The 17,905-nt window shown below is 33.1% G+C and overlaps 1 protein-coding gene across 2 annotated transcripts in view; it reads right to left on the bottom strand.

Moving 5' to 3' along the window:
• The window catches only part of LOC127834603 (uncharacterized), a 129,220-nt gene extending 111,525 nt beyond the window's left edge, over positions 1–17,695 (bottom strand). For both annotated transcript variants that reach the window (XM_052360617.1, XM_052360616.1), the window contains exon 1: positions 17,119–17,695. In XM_052360617.1, coding sequence (XP_052216577.1) covers positions 17,119–17,524 — 406 coding nt within the window. In that variant the 5' untranslated portion in view covers positions 17,525–17,695. The remainder of the gene's footprint in view (positions 1–17,118) is intronic.
• Between the last annotated feature and the right edge of the window lie 210 nt (positions 17,696–17,905).

Genomic DNA, 17,905 nt, shown 5'->3' with positions numbered 1-17,905 from the left:
AACCACTGGATTGCTCATCAATAAACTAAGAAATAGACTCGCCAGTGATCTGGTCGACGCAATCGTGTTTTTAAATAAGAACAATGTTCATGTGCCCAGTGACGCCGATCCGAGTGACTTTTAAATGTGGCAACGGTGTTTTGTTTGCATGTGTTCGCTATGTAAATAATACGTTTAAGTTCAGTTCAAATTATTTATAGATCTAACTGTTTTGTCATGTAATTATTTTGTCGTCATGTAAATATTATGTTTCTCGTTCTATTGTTGATGTACAATATTAAAGCACGTGTTCGCTATGTAAATACTATCTTTAAGTTTAGCTTAAATTATTTATAGATCTAACTGTTTTGTTATGTAATTGTTTTGTCGTCATGTAAATATTATGTTTCTCGTTCTGTTGTTGATTTACAATATTAAAAGTTTAAAAACAGTTTTCGGCATTCAATTTTAACAATTAGCGACGGCAATGCTGTGTCAATATTTTGTCACTTCCGGGGAACTTCCGGTAAAAACGAAAGTAGAATTCATGGAGTAATGGTACGGTAAACATAGTTGATTTTTTTTCTAACAGATGTTGACCGAATATCCGAATATTCGTTCGGAAGGATGACCGAATATCCGAATACCAATATCGGTATTCGTTGCCATCCCTAGTTTTAATTGTTTAATGCCACAAAATGTCAAGTTTAATAAACATGTTTTGTTGACATTTATTTGGAACAGACGAATAACTTCCCTATCGCACTTGCTTAACTTTATCCTAATGAATTCTGTCACATTTCATTTGTTGGTGTTCATGGGTGTTTTATAAAATAAAATGATCTTAATAATAATATTTCAAATACCGTAACCAACGAATTTTAAATGTTATAAAACCAGACAAGCTTTTCGTCGTATAAGCCTTTAAAAGGTACTGTAATTCAAATCTAATGAGATTATGCTGGGGTAATTTGAAATTTGTTACCGAAACGACTGCATTTTCAACATACAAGTCAAATGAAATGGGAAATAATTGGAGTAGCTCTTCAAGCAATCATAATTTCGTTTAAACACGAACAGCATGTTAATGCCATATGCTATAATAATTATTTGGGCATTATATTTATATTGGTTATAAGTTGCAATTAATTTTGAAATTTAGTCGGAAACAAACAGAGGAAGGGCTGTGGCCGCGACAATGGGTTTCCAAATGAACAATACGTGACACGAAGTGAATAAATGTGCTATAACACAAATTATGGTTTAAAACATAGTACATAATTGTGTAGTCTGACGTCATTCAACCCATTGTTGACTGCCTTTAGGAAGTTAACAATTTCACGTACAAAATACTTACACATAAAAATATAGTAATCAAGTGATACAAGGGCATTCAAACAACATTTATACAATATTTATTTTAAAAAAATACGCACAAAAAGAACAATTACTCTTATATTATGTACTACATATTGAACGTTCAACAAAATAAATAATATGTATTGGCATTAAACTGCCATACGATAACCATTTACTCAGCAGAAAGGATCAAATAAAATAAGCTATATTTTACGAGCTCAATACTGTTATATTGATTTGTTTTATTTATATTTTATAGTTAATGACATATTGGTTCCAAATAGATACTATAAAATATCAAATATCTATCTTTTCGGGATCTAGACTGTTCTGAGCAGGTTGTGAGCTGTTTCTGAATCCGTTTTAGATCACGGCCATGATCACGGCCTAGATAGCATGAGAAGTGTTCTGAGTTCGTATCATGTAGATTGTACAAACAGTGTGACTTCTGGTGTCCCCAAATTTCACTTTAGCCATACAAGGACATTTGTAACACCTGGTGGCAGTTTTAAAATTCAGCTAATACATCACCAACAAGTAACTATTATTTCAACAAACTTGGCACCAAACGATAAGAAATACCAAATACCAAATTTTGAATTTTGCTGTATTTAGAGAAGATATCGAAAGTGTTTACTGTATTAATATGAGAAACAAGTGCCTCCAAGAGTTGAACAAACAATGTCAAATTAAAAATATGAAACTTTTGAGCCTTGTCGTTCCTGATATTTTAAAGTGTTCCAAATATATGTATAAAGAAAACAAGTGGCTCAGTGCGAGGCCAATTTTGACCCCTGGGGCATATTGTTAACAAACTTGTTAGAGTACAACCGTATACCTTACCTCCGGCGAATGCGGTTTCAGATTTTATATATAAGTGGTATCTATAGACATATAAGGAAAAACAGGTGCTTTCCAAAGAAGGGTTTATGTTGACACAATAGGTGTATATATATATATATATATATATATATATATATATATATATATATATATATATATATATATATATATATATATATATATATATATATATATATATATACCACTATATAATATTACATACCAAATAGATCCAAATAGATCTAGTAAACTTGTTAGAATTGCGATTTTAGTGGTTATTGAAGTTTGCACTTTTAATAGCTATATTTAGTTCTGCTGATCTTCATATACAGTAGATTGGAGCAATTTGAACAACTTTGAACAAAGATCACCCAAGGATCATTGCTCTGAAGTGGCAATAAGTCTGACCTGCGGTTAAGTTGGACGATTCATAATCACTTATGGCTTAGGGACTTCATTATATCATAAAAGCTCCCCATGAGAACTCAGTTCTAACTAAAATTGTTTATTATAAGCCAGGGGAAGCATACCATGTTTCCTCCATTCCATATGGAATACTTCAAACTTATTTTAGAATTTACTAAATAGCGTTTACAGTTACATCTACAAATTCTCAACATTTATTGAGTCCAATCAAAATGTATATCGTATTTCTCCCCAACGTCACGTTAACTGCATGTTACATTCAGTGGTGTTTAACAATTAAAGCGATTTCGGCCATTCGATAAGAGCTTTTTATTGGGCCTTTTCATAGATTTTGGCATGTACTGAAGTTTGTCATTAAATGCTTTATATTGATGCATGTAAACATTAGATCTAAAAAGCTCCAGTAAAAAAAACAAGAATAAAATTGAAGAAGGTTTTAAAATTGTCGAATGATGCATATAACGGATATTTTAGAGCATGATCAATGTTCGGTATTACTGTTGCCTCACAAATATCATATCTACAACGAAAATTTGCGAATCTGAAGCATTGTTGTTTAATTTTGTCAAGTTACCGAAACGTGAAAATGCCCCTTTAAGTTGGATTTTTCTTCTTAATATGACGCATACTGATCTCATATGAATTCGCTTTTATTGTGACCATGGCGAATGGAATGTAAATATTGCAATAAGTAGTTATTTTAACGCAGATTGTTTAATCTTATGACTCATTATTGGCTCATATGAATTACTCATATGGTATATTGTGACCATTGCGAATGAAATATCATTTATATGAGATCAGCACTCGCCATAAGTTTAAACGATACATCGATTTTCGTTCCAAATGCTTAAAATCAAATTGCCAGGTTACTGGAGGCGTTTGGTGATCGATTAAAAAACATGCAAATATGTATTTCAAAATCAGGTGGTTTAGTCTATGTTATATATGAGGTTTTAATCAACTCTTTGATACGTTACAATATTTTTTTCAAGATTGGAAATGAATTCAGATTGTTGCTGAGTGTAATAACCTATTTTTACGCGTAACTAAGTGTTATAAACCCACGAGTCAAATTTATATTTCTAGTGCTTTGTGGTTTAGTCTGTTGCGAGACAGGGAGACAGGAAGACTTTTAAAACCGCTAAATTATAAGCAAAATATACACGACCTTAAAACATTTATTTAACAGAAATGCAATACTGGAATTTTGTAACCAACTGGATTCCTGATATATTATTAACTGTTTTGCAGAGGGTAATGTCGAAACAGCCGTTAATTAACATTTGCAACTACATACTTTTTATAATTATATATTCTTACCAATAAGGATCTTTATTTACGGAAAACTGGAATAATGGAATTAAGAATTGCTACATGATTATGAACGAGAGCGCCGATGGCGTTGAAAGTCTATTTGCAAGATACAGGGAAGTTTCTGCTGAAGTAAATGTTAATGGATTAGTCTGAATGGAAATGTAAAAGGCTATCAAAAATATTTTTTATGAAGAACAAGACTATTGTCAAGCAATGTCCACTACCTTGCATGAAGAAGTAATATAATTGTCTCCCTTTGTTTTCAAGGGACGTAATTCTTTAAAGTTTGCCTTGTAGATGGTAATTTTCAAAACATAAGAGCACTCGCTTTTGCCAATAACAGAATTGTTTTACGAACCAAATTTGTTTTAGTTTCTGAAAACGTTTTTTCACGTAAAACGGTCTTAGAAAAATTAAGTAAAACTATAATGAACAAGTTATGGTGTTTGAACACTACCTTTCTAATTTATTCCCTCTATCATTATAGTAAGTTTCGTTTAATTATCTTCATTTGTTTATAAACTGTTCTCCGCGCAAGAAGCGGGACGGAATGAGATACGGACGGACGATTCGTTTACCATATGCCGCCCCTGGGCATAGTAATACCTTGACCGAGTTAAATAATGGCTTATATGGGTTATGTGTGCTCCAAATTTATGCCACTTGAGCAGTTTGAAGAAACCAAAACTGTCACACTCAGCAGTCACACGTTGTCCAATCAATATGAACGTTGCTCAGAATATTTTATCCAATTATGTGTAGGCTAATTTTGAAAATGGTTCGTATCCGTTGAAAAAAGCAGCATGTTTTCCTAACATGGGTTTAGTCAAATCTTTGAACACTAAAAGAAGTCGCTTTTTAAATTAATACGAAATGCTTGTGACGCTTGTTTGTATTTCATTTTATCGTGTCTTAGAAAATTATATTCGATTCATCAACCCTTTGAGTAGTTTATGGTAGTTTGTTATTTGATTAGAAACTGGATGAACCTTAGTTAATTTTTAGTTACTTATATTGTTTAAATAACTATCGACCAAATGTGAGGTCCATTAAATGAATTTAAACACATTATGCTATGCATGCACCTGTTCCAAGGCGGTAACGCAAGTCTAATTTATTGTTTGTGTTTTTGTGTTTGTGTTTTTGTGTGTGGATGTGATAAAACAAAATTATATCAGACTGGTTTCAAGTTGGTCAGTTGTCATTATTAGTATTTTTATTAAATTATTATTATTATTATAATAAGCCACGTGTTATAAAAAGGCTCCGTTTTGTGTTTTTAAATATAATATGAAGGATGGTTCAGCAGAATGTTTATCAGATAGGACGTACTCGTATGCATGTCACATGATGCAGTATTCCTTATATGGCTTTATGAGACATTGATAACATATAGAAGTTACATGACAAGTCATCACGCAAATTGCTAAGAACATTTGTTTTAATATAATCTCGGCCGAGTTTGATCTCGGTTCAGGTTTTTTTGAGAAACGTGTCTGTCTGAATTCAAGGGACCTTTTCACAGATATTGGCATGTATTGAAGTTTGTCATTAAATTCTTTATATTGATAAATTTTAACATTCGATATAAAAAGCTCCAGTAAAAGACCAGAATGAAATTAAAGAAAGAATAAAAATTAACTCTCAACTGGGTTCGTACCACTTACCCATGGAGTAAAAGTCGCTTAGACTACTCCGCCATATGCGCGCATAAAACGAGTGATGTGTTTTATACTTTATTTAAGCAATCCTCGTAGTGTCACATAAATATAACGACAACAACAGAACTCTCCAAATTATTCAATCTTTTCGCGTTGGAACGCTTTATAATTTTCAGGTTTTTAAATCGTCAACACATGCATATAATGGATATTTTAGAGCATGGTTAATGTTTAGTATTATCGATTCCTCACAAATATCATACCTAAAACGAAAATTTGCGAATCCGAGACAATTTTTTCTTTCAAACAAGAAATCATGAATATGATACTTTAACGGTAGGAGAACCTGATGCCACAGACACCAACGTATCATTAAGATAACAAAACTTAGTGTCAAGATAAATGTCTAGTTAAATGTCAAGTTAATTGTCAAGTTACATTAAAGCAAAAAAGAGTCCATATTTTTGCTCGATTCCGCTTACCTTCGGTTAACAGCCTAACGCGCTAACAAATTGTGCCACAGTGACCACGTACATGTTTCTTTCTTAATTGTATCTTTTTATTGGTGCTATCTTTGTATTGGGATATCTGTGTAATGGGATAAATTTGTATTGGGATATCCTTGCAGAGTCTTCCAAAACTATTGAAGATGATTCCGAATTAAACTCATCTAGTATAACTAACAAGATGCCTGCCGCCAACATGTCGATCCGGTTGTCGATCATGTCTACAATTCCGTGTCAAGATGCAGCATTTACATGCCTGATCCTTTACTTATATTGTGACCTTCATCTTTTCCTAATTTACACCCGACTTGCAGTTGACACACTAACTTTTAACGGTGACCATTTACGTTAAACTAATCCACGATCGCATGACGAATTATGCATGTCCTGTTAAGACGTAAAGACGAAGGCATTTATGCCAAAATAGGACATTTCACATCAAGAATGGCCGTGATCTTCGAAATTGGAGACAGGTTATACATGTACATGTAACAATCCATCTGCACATGGTGAACCTTTGTGGTGAGTTATTTTAGAATTGCATGATTAATGATGAGGTAACAGTCAGGACAAACTGTACATTGTTTAAAATTTAATTTGTACCTCTAAATGTTACCTTGTCATTGGAGTTAAGGAGACGCCGTATCAGAGATAGGTAAATAGCTGAGTACCAGAAGCGAAGTAAATATGCATAATAAGAAATTCATTGGTTTCTTATAATATTTAAAACGCACGCAAAAGATCGCATATTGCAATACCTGATTCATGCACCAAGATTTATATAATTTCTACATCTTTAAAAGAAACCCTGGGACATGAACTTTTACCTAACACGACTCGAATTTAAGGAAAACGAAGCAAACGCGATTCGTTTGACAACAAATTGACAGCTTTTCAGCATGTTTTGAAATGTAACCGCAAGTTACCTTGTCAAGAAATCGTGATACGTCTAATCCGGCAAATTTGAGAGGGACAATTCTGGCTTAAATACTGTGTTCAACACTGAAGAACCGGCTTAATATTGTTTAAACCCATGTGATCCTCACCTTTGAACTGTTGATCTCAACATAATAAGCGTCTTTAAGTCCCCCAGGTTAAGCAGCATACCAATACGTGCGAACTTTAGTTTATGTGTTTTCTATATATCGTTCGGAAATGAATGAACACATTTTGGCCCATGGGTAAGCAATTTTGCACAAAGTTATAATCTTCTTTTCCCTTATTTGAAATCCTATCTACGTGCATTTGTTGTTTAAATTTTCATTAAAATAATAGAAAAGTGAATCTTGTATCACGATTCCTTTTTGTGATGGATATATATTTTTGTGGTAAAACAGGCGCATTAAAAATATATTGAATGAAAAATAGAATTTTAATTATTTTATTTGATAATTACATATCACTGACATCACTTTGTCTTAGTCTCTTTCCTGAAACACACAATTCACAGAAAGATTAACGTGTTAACAACAAGAAAATGCAATGCGTATTAAATGTTTATAAAATATAATATTGATATATCAACATAACTCTTTAAAAAATGAGCTGACTGTTTGTCGTCAACAAATAAAATTGAACGAACCTCAGCAGCAACAACAACGACAATTCACTGCAATACCATACCTTAGTTTAGTTTTTATTACATGTATAACGATACACAGCCTTTTATGTATTATTACCTGGCTTGTTAGCCAACACCGTAACCAGAATATGTGCCACCGGTCCTGCAGTAGCAATATCCGTTAATGCACTTTTATGTATTTTGACCTGGCTTGTTAGCCAACAACGTAACCAAAATACGTTTCACCGGTCCTGCAGTAGCAATATCCGTTAATGCACTTTTATTTATTATTACCTGGCTTGTAAGCCAACAACGTAACCAGCATACATGCCACCGGTCCTGCAGTAGCAATATCCGTTAATGCACTTTCCTGCGTCTTTGTGATCGTCTTCGCAGAAGGCATTGCAAATATAGTCCTCATTGAATGGGGATGACGCAGACAGCAAACTTGCGCATATAGTAAGACCGCGCTGCACGGCTAAAATTAACATAAATGTTTGAAAATATGCGGATAAAAAAACACATTATACAATTCCCGTCCCCGGTATATAAAACTAGAAAATTGAATCAAAGTTATTAGCAATTGTGTAACAATAATACTGGTCATACATCAGTAATATTATTTGTTGATTGTTACACACTTGCACATACTAAGTATACATTCAATAGTTTCGAACGAAAATGCTGAGGTTTTCTTGAAACAGTCTGCAATTGTCAAACAATACAATGTTCATGATTGTTATGATTAATAACTATTTTAAGTCCGTCAGTGGAAATGATAAACATGTAAGCGAAAATAATATAAATATCTAGTGTATCATACGACATCTGAACAATGGAATATTCAATCATAAACAATATATTTGAGTGTATTGTATTAATTTAATTAACGAGTGATTACAGTTATAATACGATCATGTTTTGCACAGTTCATTCGAAGAAACTATTTGTCTACATAATAATACACAAATTTGATCAATATTCTAAACGTATTTAACGGATACGTGTTGGTTAAGGCATGCTTTGATTTAAATCCCGAGTGTCAACAGAAACAACATGTTCTTGATTTGCTCAATACGTTCGAGAATATATATTTGCCATATAATAATAAAGAAGTTAGATCTATACTCAAAACGAATTTATTTCGTGTTTATATGCTTTAATTTTTAAAAATCAACTTACAATCCAAAGAAGATTACACGTTTAATTTGTCATGTGAACATTTGACTATCAAAGAAACGTTATAACAAATTCAATTGAAGTCGTAGAAATGTTACGCACACGTTAACAAATGTTTTGTGCGCTGTACTTACGCGCAGCCGAGACGGCCACTAGCGCAGTGGCAACAAGTAGAGATAACACAACCAACTTGGTCATCATCTTGCTGTAAGAATACGTATGAAGCAGTGAAAGACTGTCGGCACTTATATACCGTTCCTCTTATCAACAGTTGTTGCAGGTGCGTCGTTTTCGTGGTATTAGGAAGTCTGATTTCAAGTTTCAATCATATCAAACATGAACATTATTTAGAACATTTTTTTAGAAAAACATATGTCCTGTTAAGCGCTGTTAACTAAGGGACCTTTGATATCTTATCGCACAGCAAGATCCTGTATATCAGTATCAATTGGTGTGACAACGAACTGTCTGATGTGCGAATCTCAACACCGTTCGGTGGCTAGTAGTTATTTGAACAAATTCGGTCCTAATGTCCTATACATTTTTAAAGATTAACTTAATAGCTATAATATACTTATCATAAAAGTGATAAGAAGTAATAATAATAATAATAATAATAATAATAATAATAATAATAATAATAATAATAAAAATTATTATTAATTTAATTTATTTAATAAAATAATAATAATAATAATACTTATTATTATTATTATCATTATTTATTATTATTATAATAATAATAATTATTATTATTATTATAAATACAACGGCAGCTGCTGTTTCCATTGAATATGTAATGTGTGTACCTATATTGTACAATACTGTTCTTTGAACGTGAGCAATTAACAAAAGGCTAAAACGCTGTTCATACTGCACAGAGAGGTATTGCCCTAAACACCGTCATTTTTTATGAAGTTATGAAGTTATCATACGCATAAGACTAAGGGGCAATTACCTGTTAATCCGTATTACATAGATTGGGGTTTTCAAATCTGTCATTGTATGAACTTATTGAATGACGATTAGCAAGCAATACGGGACACAATGGGTTACGGATGAACGGACGGTCGGAGGAAGTAAAGATACATTGAATGAGTTCAAAAATAGATGATTTGGGTTATCTTTGGTCACAATAAAGGTCATTTAGGTTTTGGAGTTTTAAGAAAAGGCACTCTTACAGTCAAACGTAACCCAATCAATATGAATTTTGCTCAGAATATTTGATCCAATGATGTCTCGCCTGATCTTTAAAGGGGTTAATCTTAGGAAAAATGGCGGCATTGTTTCTTTATATGGCTAAAGTAAACACTCTCTACACTGTAGAGGACTTTTTAAATCAATTCGAAATGCAGTTGATACATGTGTTTATTTTATTTCATTGTGCCTTAGAAAATTACATTCAAATGCATCAAACCCGTGGAAACTTCATGGAAGTTAGATTAAAGTATAATCGAAAATTAATCAATATCGAAACAGACAATGTGATTTTTGGAAACATTAATTATAAAGGCGTGTTAAGTGTGCATTAAAATAGAACAAGTATTTAAAATACATCGATTTGATGTTAGTTTTAAGTTACTTCATAGTACATTGTTTAAAAAACTATTGGCAAAATGTGAGGTCTATTAAATGACCCATTATGCTTCGCATTTATCGTAACGCAAGTCAAATCCATTGTTTGTGTTCATGTGTTTGTGTGTGTGTTTGTGTGTGGCTGGTGATGAAAATAATACTTTATCAGACTGGTTTCAAGTTGGTCAGTTGTCATTATTATAATAATAAACCACGTGTTATAAAAAGGCTCGGTTTTGTGTTTTCCAATATAACATGAAGGATAGTTCACCGGAATGTTTATCAGATAGGACGTACCCGTATAAATGTCCCATCACGCGGTATTCCTTATGTAGTGTAAATGAGACCCCGATAACATCATAGAAGTTACATGCCAAGTCATCATGAACATTGCTAAGTACATTTGTTTTAATATAATCTCGGCCGAGTTTGATCACGGTTCAGGTCCGTTGAGAAACGTGTCTGTCTCAATTAAAGGGACCTTTTCACAGATTTTAGAATGTATTGAAGTTTGTCATTAAATGCTTTATATTGATAAATTTAAACATTCGATCTTAAAAGCTCCAGTAAAAAAAAACAAGAATAAAATAATTTAATTATTCAAGAAAGAATCAAAAGTAACATTCAACTGGGTTCGTACCACTGACTCCTGAAATAAAAGTCTATCGCTTACATCACTCGGCCATACGCGCTCATACAATGAGTGATGCATTTTATACTTTGTATAAGCAATCCTCGTAGTATCACATACATATAACGGCAACAACAGAACTCCCCAAATTATTCGATCATTTCGCGTTAGAATGCTTGATAATTTTTAGGTTTTTAAATCGTCAAAAAATGCATATAATGGATATTTTAGAGCATGGTAAATGTTCACTACCGGTATTTCAAATTCCTCACAAATATCATTATTGATACCTAAAACGAAAATTTGCGAATCCGAAACAATTTTTTCTTTCAATTTACCAAAACGTGTTAATAATAGAAATGCGACTCCAGAACGGATTCGCGGGAGATTGTAATAATTTAATTTTCAAACATTACTATGCTTCATTGAAACTATGATAAGATAGGCAGCTTCGTCAACACTGATTCATTTAATTTCCTGTTATTATCATCAATAATGTTATCAAGCTTGGTAATTATGTTTGGCTAGTGGGGTTGAAGCGTTAGATTTATATATCGAGGGTATATACACATGTATCAACCCTGTCACCGGTAATATACAATTATGCGGATTTAGTAATGTTTAAGTATTTTTTTGTCAGATACATTTCGGAAATTTTGCCTATGCAGATTTATTTCCAAAGAGTGTGGATTCATACAAAAGCTGTTGTATTATGTTTATTTTCATCTTTTCCGCTGTAATTATGATATGGAAAAACAAAACAACAAAGCAACAGAAACAACTGGATGTCGTAATTTAGCTCCAATTGTCGTTGTCGGCTCAGGTACTACTTAAAAGTACGCATGGTACTCTCAAGTTTACTACAATTTGATGTTGTATTAAGCTCGAATTGTCGTTGTCCGCTCAGGAACAACATAAAAGTACCCCTGGTATCTTAGGTATACTAAAATGTTCCCGAAGTACGGAACATAAACTAAAAAGTACCCCGAAATATGGCCGCGCGCCTATAAGCGTATTTTCTGTACCCGGGGTACATTGTAGTTTACGTAAGAGTACCCGCGGTACTTTTATGTAGACACATTGCGAGAATCAAGATAAGCCATTGTCGGCTCAGATACTACTTTAATGAGTCCCGGGTACACTAAAGTATACTTCAAAGGTCCAGGGGTACGGATAATATACTTAAACGTACCCCGGAGTATGACCTGATGCCTTTGAGCGTATTTTCCGTACCCGGGTACATTGTTGTATACTTAAGCGTACCCGACCAATTTAGCCGTAATTTTCCAAGAACACACTATTTTTAACACTCTATTTCGAATATGCATGATTGTAGTTGTTAATGTAGTTTTCATTTAATTTCAATGATTTTGATTTGGTTTATTTTTTAGTTACATGTTTCAACACCGGCAAAAACTGTGATATGTGTTCAAACTATGAGAATTAATTACAACAAATTTGCATTTTAGTTGGCGGAGTTTTGGTGCTATGTAAAGTATTACTGAGGAGAAAGCTATTTTTCATTTAAAATATTAAAAGCTACCGAAATTACGCCAGTTCAAACGTGTGTCAGTGATTATGTTTATTTTTACACAAGAAGAAATTTAGAAATTTAGCAGTTTTAAAGTGCGATTTGCGTCAAAGATTACTGTGTATGCCGCTCGACACATCAGCATTTTGAATTACTACCCTTCCTTCAGTCTATGTGGTAATGATCGCCGTTATTCTGCATTGTAAAGTGAATATTAGTTGTTTTTATCTTCTTTAAATACGTTAAAAGTTATCTGTTCCTGTTAATGGAAGATTTGATCGACTGTCCTCACAGTTATAGCACACCTCGTTACCCCAGCATTGAAACTATTGGGTCCATCACGTATTCTTATATTGAGCTTTTGTTACGAACCTTTTTCGTCGTTTTTCGTCCGTATACCCCGAGAACACGTTAGATGCCACGTTTGCACGCTTATTGATACAAATTCGCGAGACGTGGTCCGACCATTTGTACAAGTGATATATCGGCCGAACTAAAAACTATTTCAATTGGGTTAAAAAATATCACTCTAGAAGTCACATGTTGAGCCCAATCTTCACGAAACTTGAACAAAACATTCGTTTAATCTCGTCAGAGTTTGAACATGATTTTGGTCTTTTCAATAAAAATGCACGCAGGGGGGGGGGGGGGGGGGGGGGGAGGGACAGATTTCCTTAAATGGCTATAGAAAAACATTTGTAAATGCTCAAGAAGCGAAATTCTTGGTCAAAGCGAAATAAGACTTTCTCAGAACATTTAGTTTGAACATATCTCACCCAAATTAAAACAAATACTGGCCTGGCAAAAAACAAGGCCGCACGGGGCCGGGCAATTTTCCTTGTAAGGGTTGTGTAAAACTTAAAACACACTAGAAGTCAAACTAATTTGCAAACAATAAAAATTGTGCAGGGCATTTGTTTTATTCATTTCTTAGCTGAATCGTAAAAATGTTCCTTCTCGTTTGAAACATCTGTGTCAGGATGCAGAGTAGCATTTTGTTTGTGACTTCTGTAAAAGCTTTCTAACGCTTTAGCAGTAATATTTTTGACCCGATCATCATGGACATTTCTCAAATTAGTAAATTATTGTTCTTTTGACATTTTTTATTAGTTATTTTTTTAGGCCCTTTGAAAAACATGGTTGCCAGGATTGGGGCAGTTTTCCCAATATATGTCTGTGGTGAAACACTGCATGCTAAGAACACTTTAGTTCCTTTGTGTGTCAAATGAGCGCCTTTGGGCATTTGGATCTCTTGTTTAAATGACATTTATGTATGTTAATGTCTTTATTTTTTGACATTTTGTACTAGTTCGGTTGTGAAGCAAAGTGCTTTCACATAGTTATTAATACAACGTTTGGTACTCATTTTTAATGGCTGGACCAACGTTGAAAAAACAAACGTTTTCAATAAGTGGTTTAGTGCTACAACTATTTCCTTGTATAATTTAAGTGTAAATAAAAACTTAAAAAAAACGCATTTTTTCCCAAATATTTATTTACTTAATGCTTAACGCTCAGAGATAAAAATGTCCATTCCAATGTAAACACTAAATTTTAGTCACATATACATGCATACTAAACTTAGTAAACTATACAGGCTTATGTTAAATAAGTGGTTTAATTCTACAATTGTTTCCTTGTATAATATAAGTGTAAAAAAAATCACTTTAAAAAAGCAACAAATAACGCATTTTTCAAATATTTATTTACATTGTGCTTAACGCTAAGAGATAAAAATGCCCATTCCAATGTATACACTTGATTTTGGTCACATATACATGCATACTAAACTTAGTAAACTATACAGGCTTATGAGAAAAGTCTTTATGCAGGAACACGGATAACGACTTCATTTTCTAAATATCGAGAAGATGAATTAAAGTTGCTTTATATCTCCGTCATGTAATTGATGTTCGGAAGGTATGCGATTTCTGATCTTTTTAAAATAACACTACATCAATGACGAACATAAAACATGCTAAACTCCTACTTTTAATTTTTCAGTGATAATCAAATAAAACGTATGTACAAGTTTGTGATACAATTACAGGTATAACATATATATATATATATATATATATATATATATATATATATATATATATATATATATATATATATATATATATATATATATATATATATATATATATATATATATATATATATATTATATATACACATACATACGAGCAATTCCGCCGACAAGAATACATGTTATGTCCCACATCTGTTTCTTAAACATGAATCAATGTGCCTGAAAATGAATTATATCTGTTTGAATCTGTATACAAATGGCTTTTAGCCGAGGCACGCACCAAGACCTCTTCTGCCGTGCCAACCCATGTAGATACCTGCATAGTAACACAAGGATAATGTCCACTGTGATCATAATATGACGATCTTTGTATTGTCTTGCTATGGTGAATGATTTCAAAATAAGCATTATGCATTTTAGCATTACAGTATTGAACCGAGAACAGATACACGCCAGGGATTGAGGCGGTGAACTTTCCAGTAGCAGCATCATAACCATGACCTTCGTTGACCTCTACAGTCGGGAAGATTGTGAAGCTTGGTCAATTTGTATAGTTGTAGAAGAAGTAATGCGTGCACTGAAGTAGATTGTAGGGACTTTTAACTGATCTGAAAAAAAATTGTCAAGCATATAGTGAATAAATCGTGCTTTACAACGCTATATCTTCGTAATAATGGTACTGAAAAATGTACAATAGATCAAATTATGTCAGATTATACCCAAACTATTTTTTTTAAACACAAATTCAATAGATTTTAATTCTGAGAAATTACAAACGAAAATAATAAGTTCTATATGTTTTAAGTAAGCAAAAAGAACACAACTATATTACATTTTAATTGTAAGAATGGGAAACAATACAGAACAAATTTGTAAATAGCGATACTAAACTAATAATAAGTGTGCAACTATAGCAGGTTAACTCAATTATGTTGATAATATTTTGTCAACAACACCAAGCTATATACTGCATAGTGTAACAAACGTAATAAGACCCTCGTTAACAAGACCCATGAGAACACACACGTTTCATTTTTTATTATCATAGTATTATTACATATCGTTTATATTCTCAACAAAAATGAAGCCTGACGTGTAGCCTTATAGATATAGTCGTATATCAAATTTCAAGACATTTTTGGTATATTTTGCTGATAATCATTAGAGTGTAACTTTAAAGGATGCAAAAAATATATCGCTAAAACAGTTAATATAATCTCGTACATATTGTCTGATGGAAAGATGCGACAACAGGTTCGGGAACAGACTATTTATTTAACGCTGTGTATATTCAAAGGCAATACGCAATATTAGTCAGTTGGTTATCTGCAGATTAAAAAAAAACAAGAGGGAAAACCTCCTTATGTCTCTAAACTGAGAACTGAAGGAACAGACGAGTTCTGATCAGCATGTGGGGTGTTGGTGTTGTAAAAAAAGCTTTTGGGCTTGCCTTTCTACACATTAATATTCAAATCGGTAAGTAGAAGACACCTTTTGATCAATTTGCATGCTGATTGGGCAAGCAAATTTTACTTTTAGAATGCTTACAAGGTTTTACTAAAGACATAAAGGAATACTTTCCCACCCCTTAGTGGATATGTTTTTCAACGGACCCGAATAAATTAATCAACACGAGTGAGATATAATGAAAACAAAATGTTTAGGCAAGTATTGTGAGGGCTGGAGAAACACCAAAAAAAAAAACGTCTTGTGCGTTCATAAGTAAGGTTTCACGTTTGCAATATGAAGAAAACAGCCCTATCTGTCATTGTTCTCAATTGACTGTTTACAGGGTTTCAACAAAGCCATGTCAGGAAAGCCCCTTTGGCACCTTTTTTATTCGCAACCTTCCGAAGCCATTTTTTTACACCCAGCAGTGTAGACTGGATAGATTTATCATGGGGAAAATTGTCCGAGCAAGTTTCATGATGACTGAGTAAAAAATTGTAATTTGTTAAGTGAACACATAATTTTGCTTTAACCTTACAACACCTGACGCAGTTTCGAACTCGATCGAGATATAGTTGGGAAAATTTATCTGATTAACTTTCTTGAAGGTTGGGAAATACACGTGACCTCTATAGTGATCACGAGGTGAGTGATGACGGGCTGCGAACGACGGACAAAGAGTGTTTACAAAAGCCCATCATGTTTAAAATGTGCTCAGGTTAGCTGGAAAAAGTTCGCATCGTCGTTCGTAAAAGTGTTTCGAAAATTGATATTCCAAAATTTATTTCGCAGATTAAATGTATAATATAAATGTGTATTTTACTTGGATTACATGTGAATATATAATATAGTTGCGTCACTTTTTGCATTTGTTTTTCTTACGTATTTTCGGAAAAATAAAATATAACTTACATTGAAGTAAACACAAGTTATCTAATTCCTTACACTTTCAACAGTATGATTGCTTCAACTAAATTTAGGGTGCTGATACATTTATTTTATAAATTAAAGTTAACTTATCTTCTCATGAACAATTATAAGTCTATTAGTCAGGAAAACTTACCTTTAAGAACGCGGACTTCATACACGAGTTGCTGTTTCGTCACCGATGCATTTTCTTTGATCTCAGATGAAGTTTCAACCAATGCGACCACAGTTGCATCTAACGTCGATTTCATGACATGAGTTGAATCGGATATGAAGCCAGCCAGTCTAGATTCAATATCGATTTGTTTCTTTTCCATATCTGCCAACGTGGACTCCACTTTTTCTTTTCCATCTTCTAACAGTTTTAACGCATCAATAACTTTGGCGTTCGTTTTCAGTATATCATTCAGAGTGGTTTCTAGTGCCAGTTCGTTTCTAAGGACTCGTTCAAGTAAACGTTCTTCATAGTCATATCTCGAGCATATCGGGCTCGATGGCTCTCGCGCACACGTGAAGACAATCAAGCTCAGTAATAACCACATACTTGTCTTCTTAAAGCTGCATGGTAAATACGAGCAAATATGTCTCTGTTAAACACTTAAGTTAATTTAATGAGTCCGGTGTCTATGCACACACAACAGCAAATGTTATTCAATGAAATATCACAAAACTCTTATTTTTCTCACATTTATATGTACTGCAAGGTTACAGTCCACGTTACATCAATGCATTAATATGTTTACTCTTCAGCACGGATCTTTACCATGTCAAACATTGCTAATCTTGAATGGAAATCTTTCTTTGATGTTTTATGTGAACTATTTGCACAAGTGTTTTTAATTCGCCTTATCAGAATGAAAAGACATTGTAATAAACCTTACCTTAGAAGTTTGGACTATATTCTTAAGTCTTGAGTGATAAAT

The sequence above is a fragment of the Dreissena polymorpha genome, chromosome 6, assembly GCF_020536995.1.
Source record: "Dreissena polymorpha isolate Duluth1 chromosome 6, UMN_Dpol_1.0, whole genome shotgun sequence".
In the NCBI taxonomy this organism is placed as follows: domain Eukaryota; kingdom Metazoa; phylum Mollusca; class Bivalvia; order Myida; family Dreissenidae; genus Dreissena; species Dreissena polymorpha.
The sequence above is the reverse complement of the archived record's forward strand: the minus strand, read 5'-3'. Positions and strand labels throughout refer to the sequence as shown.